Below are 13,709 nucleotides of genomic sequence, written 5' to 3' on the forward strand. Positions count from 1 at the left end.
TGAAATCCAATTTAAGGGCCTGGAGATTGGTACCTGACTACGAGCAGTATCTAAGGAAGTTGCCTTCTTGAAAGTACTTTTGGCACTACTAAATTCTCTTCTATTCATACCATTGTATTTCTTGCAAAGGGCTCTGTGCACAGCTTGATACTTTTCTTCTCCCTGACCATTTCAATTAGTCTAGTAAATAATACTGCTTCCTCCAACAAAGCCTTCATTTTTTCTGTAGTCAGAAAGGCTCATTTCTCTGTAGTCAACCACCATTTTTGGGCATCTCTCTTTTTCCAGCTAGCAGAAGTACAGGGGCTGCCAGACCATCATGATCATATTTGCTCTGTGTTTTTCTTGGCCACCTTTAGCTGTTTGGGGTTCAAGGCTCAACTGAGGATGTTTTGGCAGAAAAGCTAGCTAGCAGTTGAAAAAAGAACTGAAAAGTTGCTAGGAACTGATGCCTGAAATATTCCTAAAACCTTTCTGAACCACAGGTGTTTATTCACTTTTCAGATCCTCCTTTCCCAGAAGTAGAATTTGTTGCAGTAAAAGGTTCTGCACCTTTGCTCAGACTCCGGAAAGCAGAAGATGAAAATGGACCAATCAGGTTTGTCTTTGTGCTGTTCACCCTTTCAAAAAACATTCTGCAGATTCATGTTACATACAGATTAGAACTGTTTTGGGTGACAAGATTATTTTTTTAGCAATGAGAAAAAAACTTGAACTGAACCTCCCAGTTTCTCTCCCCTTAGCAGAGTAATATTTAGCTTCAGGGTTTGATTTTGTTTTTCTTTTCCCTTTATCTACAGTGAGATTACAGTAGATCTTTATTGATGGATACAAACACACCTCTTCTGATGTCATTTTTCTTTTCCAATGAACTCATGCAAATGGTACATTTTTCCCCCCAGAGCCAGAGGAAATAGTGAATAATGTCCTCATTTTTGCATATTCTGAAGTACTGTTTTCATAGTAGTGTATTACTATCGAATTGTATTTCTGGAGTAAAAGGATTTATCCCTTACTGAGACAGAAATGAAAGGTTGCTCAATATTACACTGAAGTAGAAAATTGAAAGCTAGGAAGGTCTCATGGAATGGCTGGTGTAACAACCTTAATGAATAGTCTTCCTATGGTTGAATACAATAGACTAAACGTTGTTTTGAGAGGTATGAAGACAGATTTGATTAAATTTTTTAATGGTACCTGTCCACTCCTCCTTTCAACAGAAGAGGTCTTGTTTCTTTGAACTTACAAGTAATTTTTTGAGAAAATTGTATATTATTTCATAGGTGAGCTTCAGTGTGAGAAGGAGGAGGAGGAGAAGATAGTCTGATGTCAGTTTTATGTTCTTCTGAATATCAATAAGCATGTAGGAATAACATGAATGTAATGAGAAGACCCAGCTCTAAGCTGTCCATGCAATGCATTTGGTTAAAATTGAAGTGGAACACACATACAGAGAAATATTTTAGTATAAGAAGTGTTTGTATTGGACATTGTTAATAAAAAACAGTTAAGAGGCTACAAATAGAAAAAAAACCAGTATGGATTAATTAATGTCTGATGCCTATTTCATTGAAATGAGGGCTAATATTTACTTTTCTCTTTTGTTTCACTCTAGTCTTTATCAAGTGATTGTGCTTCCTCTGGATTTGCAAAGCACTTTTATTTGTGACTCCTTTGCTGCTACATCTTTCTTTAATAACACCGCTGACATTAACGGATATGTGGCAGCTGAATTTCAGGCAAAGGATGTTGCTGATAATATGTCAATTGCTCTTGGAGACAGACATTATTATGGGAAGTTTTATAATGCTCCTTTAAAGCTGGGAGAAGAGTATTGTGTTTTTTTGAAAATAATAAGTGAGTGGAATAAGGTAATGGATGTTTTAAAACCTCTTCTTTACACCTCTTGAATGAAATGTTGTTGGGGGAAAAGACGAAAATGTTAGCTGGGTATTAAATTTTTATGACACTTCAAGGATCTCCTAGTTGACAAAATTAGATTAAATCTGAAGCTCTTTAAATATCTCTTAAAATTCCTTAATGGTACTTAGGTCATTGTAATGTTTAAGCCACTCTGAATGCCAAAAGTCAAACAATGGAAAATAATTTAAAATGAATGGCCATCCCTGCCCACAGTAATTGAAGATACCTGTATAGGGCCAGAATTTACTAGAAGAGATTAGTATGATAATTTGAAAATCACTCCTTAGCAATGATGAAGTCACCCATTTTAATTTTTAATTAAATATTTTATAATAAAATATCCCAATTCTCCAAATTACATGGAAAAATATATTTTATTATGTGTTGTTACCTTCCAAAAGACAGTGAATGTAAGCTCCAGCTCCACTGAGAAAGCCTTGTAAAAAAAAAGTATATTTTTATCATTAATTTTTATCATTTTACAGTAAATATGTATTTTTAATTAGAAACAAAAAGTTTCTAAAATGTACATATCATCTAGTTTTCCAGTTGTATCTATCTCAGGAGTCAACAGTTTTAAATTTTTTATAATATAAGTCTCAGCAGTAGAAAGTTTTTCTTGTATGGGAAAGGGATACCTCCTTGTGTGCAATACAATTCCTGAATGTCAAATACAAAAATTGAACTAGGCAACCTCTAATAAAGAAAGAAACACCTAAACAGCACCTTACCTTGCCATCAAAATAGAGTTTTTAGGACTTTGTGCGTACAGCACAAAGCCAGGAGGCATGCAAAAACTGATCCATGAGTCACTTAAAAATGATTCTCTGCAATTTTGGAAGCCTACACACAAATCTCAGTAAGTTAAAACAGCTTCTGTTAAGAAATAGTGAGTAACATCCTCATTTATGCATATTCTAAAGTACTGTTTTCCTAGTAGTGTATTACTATCAAAATGTATTTCTAGAGTAAAAAGATTTACCTTTTACCTGTAACTGCTTCAGTTCAAAGTCAATGAAATAAAACAAGTGCATGTAATAAGAGGATTCTTGTATCTACTAATCTGTGCAGTACTATTTAACAATAGTCTGGGAAATTTTTATAGCAGAGATGAAATGGTTTTGCATCCTGATACAAGTCTGTTGTCATAATTTTTTAATTAATTGTGTGAGGGGGAAGGTAGGAAAATTTACAATAGAAGGCATTTCATTTCTTAAGTAGTGTTATGTTATTAACATTGATATCCAAAATATCTTGGAATTTAGACAATGAACTGTATTTCATAGAAAAATGTGCTCTGTGGAGCAGGATTGTTAATCAGTCAAATGTATACAAGTTTGGCCTCTTCAGGCACTACTAAATATATCTTTGAGCTTAGTTTATTTATCCTGGGGGTTTATGCATTGGCTTCCCTAGCTCTTTACCCCTCAGTGTTTTCTAATACTGGAGTATTTTAACTTCTTTTATTTTGCGGAGGTTTTTGCTGCACAGAACAAAGTAGATTCTTATACATCTTTACCAGCCGTTTGTGAAGATGCTTCTAAATGACATATTATTTCTTATGGATTATTTACTGATCTTTCACTGCTGATATTTGCAGATGTGTTTTCTAGGCCACTGATTTGATGGATTAATATTACAGTTATTTGTAGAGGTCAGTCTTGCTTCCTACCATTAAAAATGCATAATCTCCCTCAGGTACACTTCCCTGTATGGTTTTTGTTGGTTGATGAAATACACAGAGTTATATGCAACAGTTATGAATCATTATTGGGGTTGCAAATACCAAACTACTTTGGTTTTCAGCTGTGCTTCTTCAAAATGGAAGTTGGACTGCTTCAAAAGTATTGGTTTATCTTCAGTTGTCATGCCCTTTTATTTTGTGCAATTGCTGGTATTAGCTGAAAAAAAATCGGAAATATGAATTGCAGGTTGTTGGGTTTGTTGGGTTTTGTCACATTTTTAAAAATTTGATTACTTAAGTAACTGCATTTGGATTCAAGAGCTCAGTCTTCTTTTTAAAAAAATTGCTTGGCCCTCAATTCTTAATACCTGTGAAATCAGCATTTCTGAAGTGTCTTTTACTTGTTAGCACATTTCCATTTGAATACAGACAAATTAGAAATAGATGTAATAGGCTCCTCACTAATGTTCTCATTATTCCCTTTCATATTCTGGCATCCTTAAGGGTCCCTTCTGTCTCCTTTCATACTAAAAATGGTACAATTTGTATCATCATGCTGCAAAATCATTGCTTGGTTTTGATTTTTATTAACATTATTACTGAATATGCCTAACATATTATCGTGTTCATCTTTCCATTGTTCAGATTTGGAGGTCTTGAAAAGGGTGTCTGCTGTGAGGCTTTTACTTTCCATTTATTTTTTGTTTCTCTGAGATCCATGAGACCTCTGTAACTTCTCTGATAGGCAGGAGATGTCTGATTTTCTGCACACTAGAGTGTGTCATGAAGGTAGCTATTTCAAAATGATGGCACTCACACCTCTGCCCCAGAATCTGGCATTTGACTGGGTTTCTAAACCCATCCCTTTATCTTCCCACTTCTGAGAAGATTTTTCTTGTCAGTCTTTTGTCTTTTTAATTAACTGGAAAAGTCCTGATAAATAATGGGTTTAAGAATCATTGAGATTCGACAATTCAGCATACAGACACACAGAAGTGAGATTAATCACACAAATGTGCCTTCATCCTTTAATCCAAAAGCTTCAAACTGTAGCCTTTCTCAAACATACTGTTATTCAGAACATCATAACACACACTTTGCTACAATATGAAAAATGCATGTATCGTGTATGTATTATGTGAAAGTCTGTGAAAGTCATTTAGCAGGAAGCACTACAAAAATACACTTCACAGTAATTACACAATAGATAATAGAACCTAGAATAGAAGTTTTTGTGTATTTATGACTATGAAGACCTGGGGAAAAATGCTCTACAGAGACCAAAGCTTACTGTAAAAAAATCGAACTTGCTTAACAAATCTGCAAAAGCAGACCCATGATAAATATTTCTTTAATTGTCAGTATTCTATACAGCTATTAAAAATTACCAAGCATGTTATAACTGAAGAAAATGCTACATCTAGTATTTGTAAAACATGCCATCAGATACCTGACTTTAACATACATGTTCTTCTTGGGAAAGAGTTAACACAGCATATTTATCCTTATCTTCACATTTCATAAATTCTGAACCCTGATCAAAGCAATGTCAAAGAGCCTTCCATGGATGGAAGGTTGTAAAAAGAAAGAAAGAATAATGAGCTAAAAGCTAGAGCCAGCCTTTCAGCAAAGTTCTATGTCTAATCTTATTTTTATAATTTATAATCTCTTAAGACAATATAGAGGCTGATACCAAGGGAATAACAAGCTCCATTCCCAATAGTAATTTTTTTTGATGGCTGATCTTTCAGAGGGTGTTAATAACCATAAATTTTTCTCATGAGAAACAGTGATTTTTTATGTTTTCTTTTTTAGGTAAGAACACAGTCCTGTGCTGTTTGGGCACAAATTAAAAGTAAGTAAATTTTTCCTTCAGTAAAAAATCTAAGTTGTCATGGCTTTGCTTGGAAGCATAAACTAATAATTGTGGTGGCTGTTTCTTCTTTTGCCATTCATGATCTGTTGACTTCAAGGATTGAAAAGATTAGAGAGAGAAAAATTTCCTTGCTCTTCACTATTCTACTCCAATGGATGCAGCAGTCCATTCTAAAATGGACTCTCCTGTTTTTCCCTGGTTTTCACTGTTGTTTTTTCTTTGCATCACATCCAAATCTTTACAGCAATATTTGTGCACAAAGGATTTGAAGCACAGAAAATGTGAAATTTTGGAAGTGTATTTTAAGATAGTTTTATATTGGTCTAAAGATTTAAAAAATCAGTTAAAGAACAAAAGCAATAAGTAAAACTAAAAATATAAAAAAAAAACCAAAAAAAAAACCCCTACAAAACCATGAAAAAAACCAAACAAAAAAATCCAAACAAAAAACCCCCCACCAAAACCAACAACAAAATACAAGAACCCCAACAACAACAAAAACTGGAAACACATCGCCACAATATGCTTTAGCTTTTAGAGGCGATATTTTTTATTTTAGAATGTTCAGATGGTCCATCAAGAATTTTACAGTCTTAAAAAAACCAGAAGATACTGTGCAAAAATGAAAAATATGGCTAATTTGAATACTGGTAAGTACAGTTTCTTAAGTATAAAAGTAGCATAACTTTAAAACCCTGTAAATTTCTCAGTGTGGTTTTATTTTGATTTACTTTTTGACTTTAAAATATTTCCAATTAATGAGTTTTGGTCAGAGCAGTTTGGGATCCACTTGTTTCCTTCCTTTCCACCATAGCTGAAACTCCTCTTCACACCTCATGTCTCAGCAAAAAGCAAACTCTGCTGACAAAGAAGGTAGCACCAATGGAGTCTCCTATGAGCCCTAAAATCTGCTTTTGAATTGAAAGTCTTGCAAATTTGAGTTAGGAAAGGCAGTAATGCTGGAAAATGAGGCAGTACTTTGGAATGATGTCAAATCATGTGGCACATGGAGTGTTTGAGGTGCACCTCCTCCATATCAAATTATTACTAAAACTGATCTTGTGGTGACAACTCTGTTTATTTCTAGGTTTTGTTTAGCTACTCTTTCTTTAATTACTCTTAGGACCTAGCTCATTTATCACCACACTTAGAATATAATCCAGGCAGCTCTTTGTTGTGGAGACTGTGCTAAGATCAAAGACTCCTTAAGTTCAACGGTTCCATTGCTAGGACTGTTTAGGCATAGCTGTAGAATAACTATGGAAAGACAGAGAACTGTTCTGTTCTGAATTTGTCATTTATCAACATGCAGCACATCAACAGAGGCTGTCTTACAAATAGGTGGATTTTAAAAGAATGAGCACAGAAAGAAGAGAGAAGGACTGGTCAGGCCTTTGGTGTAAATCTATTTGCCTTTATATCCAATGGACTTATAGTCAAAGTGTCCTTTACCCTAATGTACTTCTGCAGCTGGAGAGGCTGAGAGTATTTTTGGCTTCCTGAATCCTTTGAGAAATATTTCTTAATTCAACTTGTGGAAGGCAAATCTGCAAATTAAATCTAATCCAAATGGCCCTGTTTCAGGTGCCATCTAGCTAGATATTGTGTGATAGATCATTGTCATAAAAAATGGTAGAAAACTGTATTAAAAGCATACTTTCTTTTGCCACAAAGAAGTTAAATGAAGTTTTAGGGTTTTTCATGATATTCAGTCTACAATATGGAGGGAAGACAATTCTGTAACCTTTATGCGGGGCTGGCATCTTCTCTAGAGATGTGTAATTTGCTGATGGAAACTGGTGTTATAGTGCTATAAGGGCAGGTATATTTTTTACCAATAATTTTTTTAATACTCTAATTAATCTTTATTCCTCAGCTGGATGGTAACTACTAGGTAGTCAGCTCCATTACTCTCATTAACTGAGCTTTACATCCAGCATCTGGGTTTTGTTGCTATACTTCAGCTATGAGCAGACTGATGCTGCACTATTTGATTGGTTTGTTTGAATTGTTTGATGCTTTCTTTCAGATTTATCACCCACTCTACAATACATGACTGCTGTTGGATTAGGGTCAGTGGCTGCTGTCTGCCTTATATTGTTCCTGTCATTCTCTGTGTCACGGTATGTGATGTTGCTGCCTCCAATTTTGCAGTCCTCCTTCATGTGTTTTTTCTTTTCAGTTAGATTTTCTTGCCAACATGCTTGGTTTAGGCATCATGGGTGGTTAGAAACTGTAATCAAGGGTGCTTTCAGTGGCCACTAATGCTGTCCATTGCTTGGGCTGATGTCCTCTGTATCTTTGCAATTTCTGGCAAAGCATCAGAAATATGTAGGGCATATCTTAATAAAGGAAGGATTTAAGACCGTGAGTAGAACCTGGACTTTAGTACAGAAGTGTTCTGATTTAATGGGAATTAAGTACATGAAATTTATATGCTGTCAAAATGTTGATGCACTTTGCTTATGTACAGAGCTAATTTTTTGTCTTCCCAAATTTATTCAAAAGGCCTGAAAAGAATTGTTTTACCTAAAGACCATGATAAAAACATGTTTAAAATTTTTAGGAGATTTATTAATTTATGTTTCATGATCCTTCAAGCAGAGTCAGTAATTTCATAACTTTCGTCCTTTCAAAGTTAAAAGAAATATGCAAGTTATGTAATTAGAAATGCCTACATACCTCTTCACTAAAATCTATGACTTTGTTGTTGTTTCAGTATGCATATCTACAAGAATAGGCTTCTGATATATTTCCCTTGAAAGGTCAGGAGCCTCCAGCTTGGAGACTATGAAATAAAGCATTGATTGGTTAAGCTGCTTGTTTGGTGCTCCGAAACAGAAGGAATTAGTCATATATAGGGCTGAAGAAAGTAGATTTATTTGGATTGTTAGTGATTGTCTAAATTTCAAATCAGTTCTTGCAATCAAAATTCTGAATTAAAGGTTCCATGGTCTCATATTTTTCTTTAAGTTACTAAATAAACAGAATAAACAGATTTTAGGCTTCCCTTAGTATTAGAATGCAGTGGTAAACTTGAGTTTGCAGTCTTGGTTGTTTTGGGGGATTTTGAAAATGTTTTCAGAGTCAGCTTTGATATTTGAGAAAGAAGGGGCTTTTACTGTCTTGATTTCTAAAGTAGCTGACTCCTGACAGAGGATTTATTGCAGGAGGAAGGGGTTCCCTGGGCTGTCATGGCTTCTCAGTTATTTCAGTTTCCCTGGCTAAAATGTGGCAGAAGGATATAAGTACTTTTCAAAACTATGTCAAATCAATTAGGTTCATAGTGATAGGAGAGTGATTTGAGGTATGACACAGTACTGGAAGAATCATGCATGAGTGTGAGCCACTTGTGAGAGACCCTGAACTGCCACTTCAGCCTTCTTTCAAAAGGAGTGAGAGAAAATGAAATCCTTAGGAAGCTGATTACATTGAGTAAATTTGACAGTGGTATATTGTAGGGGACAAGGATTTAATAAGTCAGCAAGTATCTTTTAGGCCCTTGATCCTATGTACAGAGAAATTTTTGAATCCATTCTCCGGTTCTAAGGAATACCAGACAGAATCATTGACAGCAATTAAAACTGCCGCATCCTAGCAGTAGGCAGAGAAGGGAAACCCCAGATGTCAGTTGTAATAAGACCCTTCACAATGCTTACAAAGTATCTGGAATATTTTAAATAACAAATGTGATTTTAGTTATAATTAACCATCAGTTTAAAGCCTTTCTGAGTAAGAATGTGATTTGAAAAAAACCCATGTGAAGTCAGCCTTCTGCCCTATCCAGTTGTAAAACCATGGTCCTGTTTTAGACACTGTACTCCAAGAGAGATGTGGCCTAGTAGGAGTGAAAGAGCGTGGAATTTGATAAGAGAGACCTGGGATCTATTTAATCTAACTACAAACAGGGCATTCTAGTGGTGGGTTGCTTAGCCTGTCAGAGAAGATTCTGCCCAGAAGCATAATATGCAAATATACAAAATGCCACTATATAAAGATCAACTTTCTCCTGTTGGTAGTGCCAATGGTACATGTACGGCATGCCCATGTGCTTCTGAACTGTAGGAGAGGAGGCATGGGAACCAGTTGCTTGAATGCAGCTTCTGGGTGGTCTGCAAGAGGAGGTTAAACAAACTTGTCAGTAATGACATAGCTATGGCTGATCTTGCCATGGTGTCAGGTGAATGGTCTTGGATTATTTCTTGTGGTCCCTGTAAGCTTCTGTCACAAAGAGCCACTGTATTCAAGTGCTCACCAGCTTGCCACATGTCTGCTGTCTCAGGAATTATGTTTCCACAATGGGTGGAATTCAGGGTGTGAATTCCTGCTAGAGTGGTTGCTGACAGCAGTTCCAACTGTTCCTCAACAAGTAAAAGTCTGGAACTGGATTCACTAGGTGAAGTCTGACTTTTGATGTCCTTAGATATTATATTTTTCATTTTAAAAAATGCATTAGCCCATAGTTGTTATTAAAGTGGTTTGTCATTCATATACCTTGCTCCATTCCTCTTAGTTCTTTCCTTTCTTTTGTATGTGATGCCCATTCATATGCATAAGGACAGTGCCATAACTCCAGATTTCTGAGGATCTGCACTGGGCATCAGTTTTGTTGATGCCAAGGTTAACATTGGTCAGGTAATCATCTGGTAACCTATGGGAATGCTTCCTACCCATCTCACACTGGCTGTAGTGATCAGGATTTTTAGCACCATCATGCATCTTCAAAAAACTTCAGAAGCATTGTCATGTATCTAATCAATATGAGTGATACAAGTTCTTTGTCAGGTCTATGCTTGAGTCTCGAATAACTTGTAAGATTTTTTTAACTGGAATTTTTTTTCTCCCCAGGTCTTGTCTCCACAGCTCAGTGCATCCCCCACCTGCTCCTGTAGCCTGTGAGGCTGTACGTTTATCTACTACAGGAGACGTGGCACAAGCAGGGATTGCATCATCATTCCTAGAGACTGAAAGTGTCTCTCTTCTCTGATGGTTTATTCCTTGAAGTCAGCTTAGAAAAAAATGTGCTCTTCTTTGAAAGCCAGCATGTGTCTGGTATCTGCATGTCACATATGTACTACAGCATGGACAGTTTAAATGTGTTTGTCACTGGAGTGGGATGTTTATTGTCTTGCCTTATTCCAGATGCTGTGGTGTGTGAAGGAGAACCTTCCTTCACAAGCAGGTTATCATGCATCCCATGTGTTGGTCACAGTCTTTCAACTATTCCAGCTGCATGAGTGCCTGATAATGAGTACTTGTATTGTACTTGATTACATGAACAATCCCCTGATCCAGCTGAGACTGTTTGAGGATTAACTGCTACTTTAGATACCTTTGCACACATAAACTGGCCTATTATGAACAAAAGTACAGACCTACCCTTATGCGAGATAAAGTGCCTATTGTAATTCCAATTATAAAGGTAGAACTCTTCTGTCAGTCACTTACAAGTAATGATACATCAGTGGCACGTACACTTGTTAGCCATGAAGTTGCCACATTCAAGTAGTCAGCAACTAATGTGTTCCAGAGATATTGCAATCATTGCTCATAGCAATTAGCAGTAATTGCAAATAATATACCAATCTATAAAACTGCAGTTTGCTCAAAAGCTGCTTGCTTTAATGGCATGTGAAACTAATTTAAGGAAGGACCTTCCTGTGTTAAGTGTAGTTTTGTTAATCTCTGTTCTATAATTACAGCTGAGTAAAGCCCTTAAGTAATTGTCTAGTTAATTGTCCACTGTGTAACGTCTGGTTAGAGTCACTTAAGAAAGTACAATTAACCAATTTCCTATTGCATACTCCCAGTTAATACATGTTTTTTTCTTCTGTAAGAAAGAATCAAGTGGCTTTGATTATTTCCACTCCTCTTCACAAGTTGCTTTGTTATATGTTAGCAAAAAAGGTGTTAACTGGTGAAATTAAAAAAGCAGGAGTTTTGGTTTTGTGATATTTTTTTTCCTAAGTTATGTTTTGTGTTTTACCACTTTAAATATATGCTGCACATTTTTGGAATTGTTAAGTTTCTGAATTGCTAAGATTCTGATGCTACTACTCTTACAATTTTAGATGTTCTGTCTCTCTATAACATGTAATTGAGGTTTAAAGTACAACAGCAGATTTCATAGTTAGAAGCAAAGTAGAGTTACAGCCAAAAAGAGTTTTCAGTTGCTGCATTCATCTGAGAGTGCTTTTTCGAGGTCTGAGCAGATACCAATTTTGTTATCCAGCATTTCCAGAGGTGTCCTTCAAGTTAATAGTTAAGTAACACCTTTGTCTACATTAAGGATTAAAAATCGATAGCATTTTCTGTTGCTAATTGAGAAAGAAAACTAAACTGTTCATACTGGGAAACCATGCCTTAATTTTTCAGTTTCTTGTGTGGAATTCATTATCACACATTCCCTGCCTCAATGGAATAAATTGCAAGGTTTGGTATAGAGTATGAGCTGCATGACTCCATTCTGATTCAGTCTCCTGCCGCTCTGGTCCTTAGAGAGAGTTCATGAGCAGCTGGTCCTGCCTAAGGGAGAGCTGGAAAGGCTGGAGAGGCAGATGTGCTACCCTCTGTGAAAAAACCAAACTTCTTTTTACGCTTTACTGAGACCACCAGTGTTCCAGTATGCTACTTGATCAGGACTATAAAGTCCATCTTGTCAATGGGTATGATTGGAAAACTGGAGGTCTTTGTGTAATCTTCAGCAGGTTATTTCTTTTCTGTGTGCCTCTTATTTGCCTAAGTTGCTTTTTCATAAAGTTTTCAGAGGAAGGTTTTTTCCTTACAAAACATCCATGGTTCTGCTGGTCGTTAGATAACATACTTAATGACTGATTTGGACATCTCCACTCAGTGTAGCTTCTTGATACCCAGGAATGGACTGATAAGGGAGAAGAGATGAGGCAAGACTCTCTGTCGTCTTCAATTTTCCACAACAGTTACAGTTCTGCAAGTTTCCCTCATTCCTTCTGCCTCCCTTGTCACTCTTGGCAGACCTCTGGCTGTGAGCACATCTTCATCTGTGTTTACCTTATTATTTCATGTTTACTTATCTTTCTTCCACCTATATATGTTTCAGTTAAATATAGAAAGAATAGAGAACTAATTTAACCTTGTCATCCTCAGATAGATGTGCGAATGTTAACAGTTTTTCTTGTTAGACCCTTGCTCTATTGCTCCCAAGCTTTTCTGCTGAACTAATTGCAATGTCATAACCACATTCTCATGTTTCCAGAAATTCTGGAGACATTTCTAGTGGTTCTAGAGACATTTCTAGTACCTTCAGTTAACACTGAAATTTGTCCTTTTTTTCCAATTTTTCCAATTTTTTCTCTGCTTCCTTGGATAGGTTTTCCACACCCAGGCCAAGTAAGATTAATTGAACTGAACTTACTCTACTTCTACTGCTGATCTCTACCACTTCATGGTGCTATGTTGAAATGTGCTGTATTGAGAAACTCGTTGCTTTAGATCCATACCAATAGCTGCACTATATGCGGATTGTTTTAATCCTCTTTACAGGAAATGGGAAATGGTTAGTCCTGGATAAGTAAGTCTTGTAAGCTTAAGTGAAACTATTTTTTCTATTTTATTTTATAATTGTGAAGTAACACAGGATACTGGTAAAATCCAGCACTTACGCAAGTAGTTGTGATGGTATATCAAATGAAAAGGGTTTTATTGTAAAATACAGTTTCTACTATGTATGTCTGATGAGTCCTTTAAACCTTTTGTTGAAATTTCTTTGTTTTGCGCATGATAAACACAGAAGTCAGACAGGCTTGTTTGTTTCAGTATTTATATTGTCAATCAATTGTACAAACAGGGTCAGATATGTGAGGTGGTGTCATGGTTTTAAGCCCACAGGTCCATGGAAATGAAACACCTTACAGCCGCTCCCTCCCTCCCTCCCTTCTCCCTGCAATCCAGTGAAAAGGGGAGGAAAATCAAAGTAAAATTTTCATGTTGAGCTAAGAACAATTTAATAATTGAAAATAAAGCAAAATACAATAATAGAGGTAAAGAAGAAGAAGAAGAATAGTGAAAAGGGAAAAAACCAAGTGATGCACAATGGAATTGCTCACTGCCCACTGACATATGCCAGACACCACTCCTGGACCCAGACTGGACGAACTTCTGGGTGACTCCCCCCAGTTTATGGACTGGGCATGACATTCTGTTGTGTGGAATATCCCTTTGGCCAGTTCAGGTCACCTGTACAGCTAT

At 36.2% G+C, this 13,709-nt stretch overlaps 1 protein-coding gene across 8 annotated transcripts in view; it reads left to right on the forward strand.

Annotated features, from left to right (window-relative positions):
* Positions 1-13,199, forward strand: part of SUSD1 (sushi domain containing 1) — a 43,645-nt gene extending 30,446 nt beyond the window's left edge. For 4 of the 8 annotated variants that reach the window (XM_071424452.1, XM_071424454.1, XM_071424451.1 and 1 more), the window contains 5 exons: positions 505-598; positions 1,616-1,871; positions 5,423-5,462; positions 7,513-7,606; positions 10,332-13,199. In XM_071424452.1, coding sequence (XP_071280553.1) covers positions 505-598; positions 1,616-1,871; positions 5,423-5,462; positions 7,513-7,606; positions 10,332-10,470 — 623 coding nt within the window. In that variant the 3' untranslated portion in view covers positions 10,471-13,199. Of the gene's footprint in view, positions 1-504; positions 599-1,615; positions 1,872-5,422; positions 5,463-6,297; positions 6,357-7,512; positions 7,607-10,331 lie in introns of all 8 variants that reach the window. The other 4 variants (XR_011678814.1, XR_011678815.1, XM_071424455.1 and 1 more) reach the window with 4 other exon arrangements.
* The last annotated feature ends 510 nt before the right edge of the window (positions 13,200-13,709 follow it).

Source organism: Agelaius tricolor, unplaced genomic scaffold (assembly GCF_023055355.1).
Source record: "Agelaius tricolor isolate 1412-34295 unplaced genomic scaffold, bAgeTri1.0.p SCAF_4, whole genome shotgun sequence".
NCBI classification, from domain to species: domain Eukaryota; kingdom Metazoa; phylum Chordata; class Aves; order Passeriformes; family Icteridae; genus Agelaius; species Agelaius tricolor.